At 40.0% G+C, this 13,724-nt stretch overlaps 1 protein-coding gene across 1 annotated transcript; it reads left to right on the top strand.

Moving 5' to 3' along the window:
- The first annotated feature begins 5,096 nt into the window (after nucleotides 1–5,096).
- misp3 (MISP family member 3) lies at nucleotides 5,097–12,983 on the top strand. Its single transcript, XM_088303887.1, has 4 exons — nucleotides 5,097–5,230; nucleotides 6,898–8,921; nucleotides 10,182–10,255; nucleotides 12,004–12,983. Exons 2-4 carry the CDS (start codon nucleotides 6,944–6,946, stop codon nucleotides 12,097–12,099), a joined length of 2,148 nt encoding a protein of 715 aa, XP_088160013.1. The 5' UTR covers nucleotides 5,097–5,230; nucleotides 6,898–6,943; the 3' UTR covers nucleotides 12,100–12,983.
- The last annotated feature ends 741 nt before the right edge of the window (nucleotides 12,984–13,724 follow it).

Here is a 13,724-nt window from a genome sequence, read left to right as displayed (position 1 = left end):
CGGTATATCACAGTTAGAAACGACTCGCTCGAAAACACATTTTAAGTGATTAAACACTTTAGATAGTTTTGAGAATAATCGTGATGTGGACACAAGTGTCTGTCAGACTGAGAATGTGCGAACGGTCATTGCACACAGTTCAAACAGAATGCTGACAGACAATGGGTGCATCTCATTCCACTAATTGCACGTTACCAGGGGTGCAACTCATTACTTTAATTGCACGTTCTTCGCTCTTCTGTTTACATGCTGGCCTCTCCTTCCAGAAATTTCATTGAGGAAGGAGGAGATACAAATGTTTTGGGGTAATGAGATGATTCCTTCCTCCTTGATTTCATAGAGACGGCTTTTTAAAGATGACGTCACGCCATTTGGCTTGTCACGAATGCACTGTTTGCGCGTCAGAAGTATACTATCACCACATCATGTCCACTTTATGATTTATGTTTTAAATGGGATTAAATTCCAGTAAAATATCCCCACTGTTACACTTAATTTTGCAGATGCAAAGATGAGCGTCTATCCCAATCGTGTCGCCCCGCCCCCTCCAATACGCATATTTGGAATTACTCGTAATTAGGAAAAATGTAGATATGTTCTTTATCGCGAAAAAGCTGTAACAAACCATCAAAACATTTTTAATGTTGCAGCCTACTGCAATACGTGCAAACTTTGCTTTTCATATGACACGTAGTGGTTTACAAAATGTATGCTATCCAAAAATTGCAATAGTGGTCGCAGCCTACATGCTGATTCCTATTGCAAAGATTGTGTTTGTTTTAGATTAAAAAATGTCTCTCCCATAATTGCTCCCTGACCCCAAAAAGTTTGACAAGCGCTGCTCTATTGGAATTATGTCAATCATTCAACTGCTGCGTGGGGAAACTGGTCTATAAAAGCGACCCGCAACTATTCCCAAGTGAGCATGCGCAGCCTGACAAAGGATCCCAGGATGATTGTGTTGGTGTGTTCCGTTGCTTTGCTGTGCTTGCTGCCCGGCAGCCTTTGCGCTCCCCCGACCTGCGATGAGCTGGTCCGGCCGCTGGTCGGCATGACCCCCGGCCAAGCGGCGGGAAGCTGGGCCGTGCTCGCCGCCAGCATGACAAGCGAGTCTGACGAAGTCCTCCTCCGGCAGAGAGACAGCATCACTTTCCACGCGTACGACTTCACCTGCATCCAAGCCAACCGCTTTGGAGACGAGTGCAAATACTACCGCCTCAATGTCACCTTGAAAGAAAATGTCGTGACCCTAAATGCCATGGGAATCGGCATGTCGGGGACCTTCTACTTCACCTCCTGTCCGGACTGCTTGGTGTTTACCTTCAAAGTGGAAGGTCTGGACAGCACCGACCTCTATCTGGTGAGCAAGAGGCGAGAGTTGTCGCAGAGTGAGAAGGATGAATTTGCGGCTCAGGCCAGGTGTATGAGCTTGCGGGATCCCGTCTGGATGGATACCACCAAAGAACTTTGTGAAAAGAAGCCGGCTGAGGAAGTCACAGTCTATGGTCCTGACTTTATGATAAGTGAATAAAAATGTTCATTCGTCCATGCAGCTGCTTTGTTTTCTTTCCATACCTGGCATCAGGCAGTGGACACATTATGTGGTGTGATCAACCAAGTCACTTAAGAAAGTCCACTAACTTAATGCGAACATACAGGCACAACAAACGTTACAGCAACACACACTGACGGTGTAACAGGACTCGGATTTATTCTTTATCATCTGCAAAAAACGACCAATATACTCACTTAGTTGTGAAACTCTTCTTTGTCTGTTATGCATATGTGTATTATTTTGCCCTCTGGTTGGAGGACAGAGAAACATATCAATGGGCTGTAATCATGATGAACTAAGTGGTCATTCTTTGCATTTGATGCATTGCTTTATATCTGAAAGTTTTATTCAGTAAAGTATTTTATTAGTCCAATGCTGGAGAGGGCTAGTGTTAATTTTTTTGCATATTTTTTGGCTCGAACGTATTAATTTATTTTTTGAAACAGGTGTTGTGTGATCATGAGCACTCATGCAACAAATTAAATTTGTGTTGCAGGGCATGACTATACTTTTGCATTTTTGTGAACTTTTTATAAGCGCTATAGAATAGGTGTATGGATAACTAGCACTGGCGGAGCGAGAGGGGGGACCACTGTGGCGCTGCCCCGCCTAGAACTCCCTCCTCCCGGAAATATGCTTGGACCCCAAAGTGCTAGACCAGATAATTGACTCTTGAATCGGAATTGATTTCCACCTTTCCCCCCATTTCCCAAAGGGAGCACGAAAGGAATATTTCAGAATAATGTATGGGGTTTAGTAAAAAAAATGTTTTTGTTGACCTTGGCCCTCCATAACCACCAAGAGGGGGAAAAAGTGATTATTGGCAACAAGTCTCAGTAAAATATTTATTCAGCAGATTTATTTCATAAAGCACTTAAGATGCTAAAAACATAATTCATATTCATAAACACAAAAAACACAAGGGCTGTAGGCAGGGGACAACCTTAATCGGGTGCCATCCAATCGCCGGGCACACAAAGATGAATTTCTCACCAACACACCTAGGGACAATAATTTAGAGTGGCCCATAAAGTTAGCATGCAATGTAATAGTTTTGACAACCAATAGCAATAGAATAATTAATATATATATATATATATATTAACAATATATATATATATATTAACAACAATATGACATATTAAAAAAGTGTTTAAAAAATTCAGGTGCTAAATAAAAACATGGTGAGCATTTGACACAATACATTGAATTATAAATTAAAAAAAAATCCACTTTATTTATTTACAGTAAATTTTAACAGCATTCCAGAACAGATTACAATGTTCTCAGGATTACTTCATGTCATTTCTGGGAACAGGCCGATCAGGCGGTGGAATTAGGACTTATGTTCTTCTCTTGGTTTGTATTGTGAAACTTCAGGGGGGCAGCCAAAACAAGCATAAATGCACCCTGGACTGGTCATCAAACAATCACATGAGACAGATGTGCATTCACACTCAAAATTCAAAAGTTTTATTTCATATATATATATATATATATATATATATATATATATATATATATATGAATAAATAAAATTAAACCCCAAAATATATTATATTAATTGACAAGGGCAAAAACAAAGGACATTTTTATAAAGGTAATAGTATATAGTTTCAGTTGTTTTTTTATGCATTTTCAGTTTTATTGTATTTTGTTATTGAAAATCTTTTTTCAATATTAGTTGTAGTTATTTTTATAGTTATATTAACAGTAATCCGGAGAATATGAAAACTCTTCACAGTAAGGCCAAAGATTCCATTCAGACCCCCAACGTTAAAACATACTTTAAGTTTATTTCCTTGTTATTTAACATCATCTACATTTAAAAAAAAAAAAAAAAAAAAAAACATGTGGCCATTGAGAGGAAAGGTTTGCATGTCCCTTAACTACATCTTACCAGTCTCTCCATGCATTGTCTTGGTGGACGACCAAATAGATTATTATTGTTTTTGTTGTATGTTGAGAGAAATACTTTTGGAACAGCCCGTGTCAACAAAGAGTCATAGTCCAACATGACTCTGTGAAGTTTAGTATTGCACAAGTAAAACAACTATAAGAACGCACCGCTCTCTTCTTTCTGCAACATTGCAAAGTAGCCAAACATGCCTCCAGCAGGAACATTTTTCCTGTGGGCCGTGTTGGCATACAGCTGGTGGCCCTTAGTCCGCTCAGCCCCTTTAGCCTGCGAAGATCTGCTCCGGCCTCTGGATGGAATGAACGCCGGTCTCCTGGCCGGTCGCTGGGCTCTAATTTCCGGCAGTTTTACCGACCCGGGAAAGCTTTCCTACTTCAAGCGTAGAGACAGCGCCAGCATTGACGTCGGCGTGAGCCCCGGCGGTGACATTTCCTACACGCCCAGAGTTAACATGGAGGGAAAGTGCCACGCCAGTACCCACAATGTGACCCTAGAGGGCAGCACTCTTCATTTCCGGGATAAGGGCAACCTCTCCGTGACCTTGCTCTATACGTCGTGCCAGGACTGTTTGTTGTTGCGCTACGACAAGGACGACAACACAGTGATGCGCGCCTACCTGTTCAGCAGGGAAAGGGAGGTGACCCCGGAGGAGAAGGAGGAGTTCACGGCTCAGGCGGCATGTCTGAACATGCTTCAGCCCGTTTGGCTGGATCCCAGCAAGCAGCTTTGTCCTGAAGAAGGAACACAAGAGACTAGTGACACTTCGTCCTCATAGTCTACATGCGGTCTTCGTCCATTTTATTGCATCCTATTGAGAATAAAGTACGTGCAACACAATATTGCGTCTGCTGTTATTTATTGTGCTGCCCAATTACAGTAAACCTCTTATGCAGGGGCACAGTACATTCGGGACGTATTCAGTGCTTCACTTTTTCCACTTTTTATGTTGCAGGCTCATTCCATAGTTTCAGCTTGGAATAAAAGTAAAAAAAACAACAACAAAAAACCACTCCCTTCCCTCCACCACTCACTGTCCGCTGCAACAATGAATAAAAGCATTTTCGGTGCAAAACAGACCTACACCAAAGGGTTAATACTCTCTGCGCACAAGGACAGCGCCACTGCCAACTACTGGAGTGGATGTGCAATTACACTTTATTGTAGTACGGCGGAAAAAAAAACTCTTTGAGAAGCACTGTCATAGAGGGAGTAGTTTTTTTTATTTAATTTTATTTATTTATTTATTTTTGGTCATACTTATTTTTACACTAGTATGACATTGAAGGATGTTAAAATGTTGCTTCAAACATTGTCTAAAGGCGCAGTATTATCATAATTCATTTTCTATTGAGAATGTCCCATTTTTATTTTGTTTCTTTTCAATGCTACTGTCATTTAAATGTAGTGGAGCTCTATTTTTCAATTAAAAGAAGCACTTGGCTTCATCTAACGATATAATCACCCTCACTAACGCATGAATTCAACTTTGCATCGTTTTTTTTTTCCTTGATGAATGTGAATGAGCGAGTAGTGTGAAACGAGCATGTGTCGCTCCAAAACAGGATTAGCATTTCTTAATCCACAGCAGCAATAAAGTAAGCCTCTTGTACCCGTGTGCGCGTTGTCATGACGGTTTATGCATTCGACAGTGATTGCTGGTCAGCACTGCGCACTGCAGATGTGCAAAGTGAAGATGATGGGAGGAGTGTGGACATGGTAGAGCGGTAATGGGTGTCATTTAGAGTGACTGTTTACAGGTAAGTAAAATACCTGCGCTCGAAAATGATGTTGATGTTGATTGGGTTTGCGATATATGTAAAGATATTTCCTGGAAGTCACTATGGATTTATTTCCATTTTTGTGTCCTGTTAAAATGTCCTCATTTTAAATTAAGCTTGTACCGCCTTCACTAAATGCATTTTTAATGATGTTAAGATTTTTTAGTTTTTTTTTTTGTTTTTTTTTAGAACAAAATAAATAACGTCTTTCGATAATGAGGGCAACACAGGCCTGTTATGTAATGAGGTTTTTAATCCGTAGTGTCTTGTGAAATTTTTCAACGATGAGATAACAGTAAAATGAAGTCATGTAATATTAGTTATACAGGAACATGTTAATAAATCCAAATATTGTGAATCTAATTTATACAGGAACATGTTAATAAATCCAAATATTGTGAATCTAATTTATTTTAGTTTAATTCACAAAGTGAAATTTATAATCACGTATTCACGTAATCAAGTATCCAGCGCCGTGGATTATTTCATTATAATTAATTTATGATCATTTTGATGATTAGCATTTACAGCTAAGAAAAAATCCAAAATTGTTGCAATGAGAATGCTACGCAAAAGAATATGATTTTTTATTTCTGTATAAAGAATATGAGTTTTTCATTTTGACATTAAGTACTGAATTAAATATGAATTTCACATCAATTTAGTGAGATGCACCTGGATAGTATATAGAGTAAATTAGTTTCTTGACACATGAGTAACACAGTTAGCCTATTGCATTATTATATCGCAATATTGGTGGTTATATATATATATTTTTTTATTGATATGCTGTTATGAATTAATTTATTTTTAACTAAATCCTAATAATTTCTCGTGCTCCAGGACACCATCGTATCCAATTCACCCTCAATTATTAGTCTCAAATTTGAAATTTGGACTCTGGCCTAGCCAGAATTACCCTGAATGAAAATGTGAGTGTCTGTTTGTTTTACCGCAAGGCTATAAGCTGATTAAATATAAATTGGGTTTATGAGCTGCGCAAGGGCCACCGGCGCACTAATGCAGACGAACTATATCACATTGAAGGTAATGAAAGTGAAAATAAGGTGACAGTCATTAAGGATTAAAGGTAATCAGGGGGTTGGCAATTGGACATTGCCGCATTTGAGTGCCTTGCAGTACACAGAGGGTCCTTGCCTACAGACTGAGCACAAATATTAAACTGGTGACGATACTATACCGTAAGTCAAGTACAGCAATTACAGTACTTGAGAGGCCTCTCACCCGAAGTCAGCTGGGAGAGGCTTCAATTAACACGGTAACGTTAAAAAGGAGGCGCTTATAAAAAAAAAAAATGGATGTGGATGGATGGATAGATAGCAATTAATTGTTTTGGAATTGCTGTCTCGTGCATCAAGAAATTAAAGTTCAATGTCAGTCTTCAGAATTGTTGTTTTGGTGGAAGTAATGCAAAAGAACTGTAACGCGTTACAGTTGAGAGACAGTAATATTGTAGCTAATAATTAAGACATTAACTAGTAATACTTTATGTAATGTTTTTTTTAATTTATTATTTATTTGGAACTAACTTTCCCAATATTTGGTACATTGTTGTTGGCTTAGTTGTCCTGCTGTATAACAAATGATCCCAGTTGTGCTGCACTCTCTGCTTTATGTCCTTTTAGTGCTTACTGACTATAAAGAGATCAAAAGATCCTGACGGCCATCACCATGGCAACAGTGTCCATGCAAACGCAAGACGGTCCATTTGACTCGCTCGACAAGCGCGAGTCCCCGATGCAATGTGTTATGGATGCTTGCCTTGATTCTGCTGTGCTTGACCAAAATACCCCCAGAGCAGAACCAGAAGATAGCACTGAAGTGTTCCAGGGATGCGGGGATCAGGGCCAAACCAGAGAGATGATTACAGAATGGACACAAGAACCCCAGCTGCTCAAGTCTCACAAGGAACTGGATGAGTTTGAGATGTTGATTGGAGAAGGGGATTTCCTAAGGGATTGCTCCGAGTTGAAAGTGGAGGTTCCAGAGTGGCCCAGTCATGACAAAATCAACCCGAACAGCAACTCTCCTGACTCTCACCAGAATGTTCAACGATTCTTACCATGTGAGGAACGTTCCCCAGCACTCTTTTCTCTAGAGGCACCTGAAAGTACTACTCACCAATTTCCACTTGATGTTTGTTCAACTCCTTTTGCTGGTGAGGAAGAGGAAACAAACATGTGCATTTACAAATCCTCACCATGTTCGCATCCCACAGACCCAACCTTGGATGTAATTCCCTTAAACAGCCAGCAGGAGGTGCTACTGCCCCAAGACCAACATGAGCTCCCCGACACGGGAGCAAACCAGGAAGCTGCTCAACAGGTGCTCGACCGGAACTCTGCACTTTTGTCTGGCGTTGCCATAGAGCCACCCAATCAGGGCGGGGCGCCTTCCAAAGGCTTCGCCCGTGTTGTCACAGTGAGAGAAAGGCAGCCAGACAGGGCAGGGGAAAGGACAGGAGGAGAAAGCGAAACAGGAGAGCAGTACCACAGTGGACGTGGAGGAAACAAGGTGGTTGGACGAGAGCAAGGCGAAGGATTGGTGAGATCTTACGAACTAATCCAAATACAGGAAAGGAAGAGAGAAAATAAGGACAGTGCTGAGTGTTCTGAACTCGTCAAAATGGAGAGCGACTCAAGTGACGACAGCCAAAGCGACAGTGGATTATCGGCAGACTTCTCCCCACGCAGTACTTCCAAAATCCCTGCAGCCTCTCAGGGAACTCGACCCAATGACACCCCTATTGAGAGGGAGATCAGACGGGCCATCGAGCGAGAACATAGTTTGAGAAGATCTCGGGGGCTTCCGAATACATCCGCAGAGTATGTTGAGATCCCCCTGATGAAAACCATCCTCAACCAGACCGCCTCAGCCAAGTCACAGAAATTCCACGTCGTAGACAGGGAGCTGGCAGGAAAAATCATGCAGCAAGACATCCACGAGGAGGTTGGCCGTGAGCAAGATCTGGTCAAGCTGGGGAAGGTTCCTGGTTTCTACGATAAAGGGACTGTTCGGCAACTGAAAGAGAAGAAACTGATTTTTGAAGCCTTTCAAAAACGCCGGGAGTCAACTTTGAGCGTGTCCAGTGGAAGCAGCAGCAGTTCCAGCTCCAGTTCAGCGAGCCATGATGACAGCTCATCACAGGCGTCCACTGTGAGAAGCTCGGACAGGAGACAGAGTACAGAGCTTCTGAGAGGTGCTCACGCAATTTCAACTCCCAGAGGACCGGGCTTATCTGAGGGAACATCCTGCCAGGTTATCATTGTGGAGAACAACGCCAGTGCCCCGGCACAGACGCCCTACCGCACCAAAGCGGAGGTAGATGGCTTCATCGGTATTGATCGAGAAGCTTCTTATGTCCTCCCATCCTTTTCAGGAGGATATGATTTAGAGCCCGAGGCAGAGGAGGTGTTGGCTAAGGAGAACCCCTTCTTCAAGTTGCGCTCCCCCACAAATGGTATTAAGGTGGAGCAGGATATCCGGGAGGCTCAAGAGAGGGAGAAAGAACTCCGCAAGCAGAGAATCAACCTATATGGGGGAGGAGGAGGGGGTGGGAGGCCAGTTGGGATGGATAGAAGAAGCCCCCAGGGATCTGCTCTGGATTCTTCCAGCTCATCCTCAAGTGGACGCAGCAGACACACAGCAGGTCAGTCGAGCTCAGTATCAAGGCCTCATGCATAAGGCACTGGCCTCCAACTTTAGGAATTGCAGATTTGATTCCCATCGGGAGTATTTTATTTTGGGTGGTATGAGATTGAATCATAGCTCTTTGATTAAAGACCAAATATGTACATTGCAATATAGAAATGCAGGCTGGTTGCTCCATAGGGGTTTCCCATGTGCAACAAACCAAAACCTCAACCTGGGTACACTTTCCCATCATCTCTTGTGCATTAAGTATGTGGAAAAAGAGAAAAAAAACATCGAAATGGCAAATGAACATATTGCAATATACTACAGCTGCATTTTTTTCGTGAAATTATAGCATAATAGTCATGTAAGTGCAAAACGTGCCAATTTGCGTTGACAAAGATCTTGTGTAGCGTACATGGATTTCTTGGGTTGTGATATTGGAGATAGCATATGGGAATTATCGTAAGGTAATGTTTTAACAGACGATTTATAATGGTTAATCGCCATATAAGTGCAAAATGTGTTAATCTTCAGCCACACAGATGTGCACCGGCATGTATTGTATGGTAGTTGGATTGAGTATTTATTGATCATCCAAACGTAGTATCATGATACTTTAGATATCATTGGTCAAATATCTTGAAATAATGTTTCATGTAAAATTTTTTTTAGTTGTCATGTAAATTCAGAATTAGTCCCATTTTTTGTTTTATAGATACTTACATGTATTGAAATTGGCTTAGTTAGTTTACTTAGTTGGATTAGTATTTGTCGGTGATACCATTGATATTGAGGGTGCTAATTAAAACTTTACTTGATTGCATTACACTTTAAATTCAAAATGTTCTCATTTTCTGCCACACAATGTCATCATGTATTGCAGTTAATATATTGTATTGATTAACCAAATAACGCAAACGTGACATTGTAGATAACTTGGGCCAGATACTGTGATGATATCGTATCAGAATGTACTCTGTGATTCCCAACCCTCTTTAGAGTTATTATTGCCCTCACTCACTCACTCACTCACTCACTCACTCACTCACTCATCTATCACCTTATTAGAAAATATGTCCTTCATTAAATATGAATTTGCTCAGCATGATGCAGTTTATGTTTGCTGTCAGGGAGTGTTTCCCCACAGTCTTTGTGTGGGTCTTAATTGTATCACGTGACATCAAAAATGCAGTCCATCACAGCGTGAATGGGCGTGTGAGTCAATGACGACGCTTGCTTCCTAATTCAAATCAATTCCTTCTCTTTCTACCAGTGCGTCAATCTGTTGGAAAGCTTAATATGTGGCCCCCAGGCCAGGACCATGGAGACACAGTGAACCAGCAGAAGGTAAGCAGAGGGGCAGCTTGACTTTTTATTATAAAATTCTCACAATATACTCTGATATGATGCAGTTCTTCAGAAAAGGGTTCACAAACCCTGGGGTAAAGATTTGCACTTTAGGGGTGCTTAACCCTCAATCATAATATTTATAATAATATGTGTTTTCATATATAAATATATAAATAAATTAATAAATAAATATACACACACACACACGCACGCAATAGTAAATAAAAATTGTCAGAAAATCACTTTTTACGTCTTTTTGAACCGTAGTCAGAGGAGATCTCAAGTGATCACTGAAGCTACCTGCGGCGGAACAACAAAGGGGGCATTCCGTAGGGGTGAATATGGATACATTCTTGTTGAAAAGTTCACAGGTTTCAATGCAGACAGGAAACAAGCATCTCCGCAGTGCCAAATGTGGGCCGCAAAACATCTGATAACTCTCAGAACACACAGCGAGCAGCTTATCTTAGATAAGAAGACAGAGAAGAAGTGTCTGTGGAGCGGGTGTTTGTGTGTGTGTGTGTGTGTGTTACATTCTGTTACCTGCTTTGTGGCTTCTTGCATCTATTTCAAAGTGTTGTCGCCTCTTTACACTGACTTTCTTTCGGTTCATGATCTGTGGCTGATTACAGTGCCGTAATAATCTTGCCTCGGGGGGAGCCCAGGAAAGTCATCCAAAGAGATGACATGGAGAGGAAACACAGTGGCACTAAAACAATTCAGCAGTCAACTTCAGATTTTGACAATGTTTCAAGCAGGGTATTTACAGGAAACAACGATAATTGGGCCAAGAAGTTCCTTTCTATCAAAGGCCTGATTATCAGATGTCGCTAAAAGATTATCCTGAGCGATTATCTTGTGGTGTTGTATGTGCCGAGTGAGATTTGGCCTCCATGATCTGCTTGGAAAACAGCTGGGATTCACAATCGTAGATGTTAAGCATGTTCAAATAAAATTCTTTGTACGTGCTTTGTCAACATTGAGTTGGGCTGAGTCACAGACTCCATGATTGTGGCGTGAAACAGAACAATATGAAAGAAGAAGGATTTGAGTAGCAAGCAGGTTTTGTTGTGGCGAACCTCGCCAAATGTGTAATAGCGTAATACAGAGTCGGGAAGGACCCAAAATAAGTGCAAAGATGTACAGTCGACTTTTAACAGAAGTCTAGCTAAAACCGTGTTTGGAGGAGAGCCAGCAGTCAGAGAAATCTCCATAAAAGTTTTTCCTAAAAAAAAATCATCCATGGATGTGACATCTCACATGGGCAAACAGATATGAGAATGAGCACCAAACGCAAATGATATTAACAATGTGAGTGGATGCAGACAAATTGTTATGGCAAAGTAGTTGTTTCACTTTTTCATTTTTTTAATTGTATTTAATTATATGATTACTGTATGTTTTTTTTTTTATAAAGGACAATACTATAGAGTACTACTTTTCTCGTTAAAAAAACTGCACATTCTGTTGTTTTTTGGGGGAGGCTGAACGAAATGAATATTCATTTCTGTGAGGAAAAATTATTTAGGTTATATTTAGATAATAAAGGACTACAGAGCCGAGCAACTCAAAGCCTCAAAGTGTGTTTAATCAATCCATCCATTTTCATCTTCAAACACTACGTCTGATTGCCTTGATTTTTCATTTTCTGTCGCTCATTTTTTTCCACTCATTCAATGCCATCCGCCTTTTGGTTACCTTGCAATGATCGCCCACTGTCCTTGTGCATTCTTGCCATCATTTAGGTGGCGCAGGCCTCCCACAGCTCCAGACACAAGACCCCTCTGGTGCACCTTTGGGAGTCAGGCCTCATCAAAGGACACAACCTGCAAGAGCAATGATGAGGAGAAAGTCAAAAAAGTGCTGATTTTTGGAGCGTGTGTGAAAGAAAAAAATTACTTGCAATTACACATTACATTCTTCACGATTTAATCTCAACACACTTACAAGTTTGATTTTGTCTTCTTATTATCGCGAATCATTAAAAAAGAAAAAAAAAGAAAAACTACAGCCTGACCAATTGGCCAACTGATTTAATCAGCAAAAACTTCCTTCCTGCTACATAAGAAAATGGATTTTAAAAAATGGCAACAAAATCTCTGTGTTGTAAAGTCAAACAAGTACTAAAGGTTAATGTCTTGGAAAAGAGTCAAATTATCTGCCTGTAATTCATATCTTTATTGGTGTAAGTGTTACGGGGTCCAAAAAACAAGTTATTTATGCATTATAAATAAATATTTTTACTTTAATCGGTCGATTCGTCAATTAGCAGAATTTCAGTCTGGCAAATCGTCATCGGCCTCCAAAAATCCATTTCAGTCGGGCCCTAGTAAAATCAATCGAAAAGTTTATGTTTTTATAACGTCTTGCTTTACCACCTGTGCAATCAAATATCATCCAGTACAACATTCATGCAATAAAAAAACACATTGTAGTGCTTACATCCGCTAGTTTTGAATTTTATAGGTATTTGTGCTCCTTGTACAAAATAAATATAAAATCATTTGCGTATTTGATATTATTGTTCAGTGTTAATTATTGCGCTTGGTGTAGCACATGACAGCTGTTTCTAATATTTTGACCTTTTAGTACAACTCTTGAGCTTGTGCTGGCGTGCCTAATGTTGAGTTTTACGGATTACGGTGCAATAAAGTTGATCTGGATTTTGCAGATGAATTATGATAGTCCAGAGTACACACGTGTGAATAAAAGCGCCTCTGTTGTATCACTCCTTGACAACTTCTTGAGTCATGCAATAAATGTTGAACTTTGGAATGAAACTTGATATTAGCCAGCATGTTCGGATGACTCAGATGATGTCATATTTTCTATGCAGTGTTACTGTATGCTATGCAGTATGGGTGGATTCTTGAATTAGTGGATTTTGACAGGCTTCTTGATTTCTTTTAGCGCATATTGTATTAGTAACATTGGCTTCATACCATTTCTGTTCAAGGCACGAATAGACGATATGATTCATTTTTCATTCATTCATTCAGTAATTGTCCATTCATCCATGTTTTTCTTCAAATATATATAAAGGGAAAATCACATATAAACGTTTGCAACTTTAAAAAACGTGTTTGTTTTTGATATATGAAAAAAGGTCATTACCATTTTCAGTCAGATTTCACCAAAAGGTCCCATATTCAGAAATCCAGCATTGATTAGATCTGCATGAATATTGAGATCATAAAAACAATTTTCTTAAAAAAAAAAAGAAATCACTTTACCTTCATTTTCTATATTTGTAAAACTACTATTCAGTTATCATTCCATAGAAAATATCAAACAGTTGCCGTTGTACTTGATTAATGATGAGATAATGACAGGATTTCATTTATCTAAAAAAAAAAAAAAAAAGCATTCTCAATGAATGTGTGCATATCTCCATTAAATAGACAACAAGTATCTTGATACGGGATTCAAGAGGTAACATCATCGATCCATTATCTGTGCCGTTTCT

This window comes from Idiotropiscis lumnitzeri, chromosome 8, assembly GCF_059441095.1.
Source record: "Idiotropiscis lumnitzeri isolate Australia: NSW breed Sydney's pygmy pipehorse chromosome 8, RoL_Ilum_1.0, whole genome shotgun sequence".
NCBI classification, from domain to species: Eukaryota; Metazoa; Chordata; class Actinopteri; order Syngnathiformes; family Syngnathidae; genus Idiotropiscis; species Idiotropiscis lumnitzeri.
Note: the sequence above shows the minus strand (reverse complement) of the source record. Positions and strands in the feature narration are given on the sequence as shown.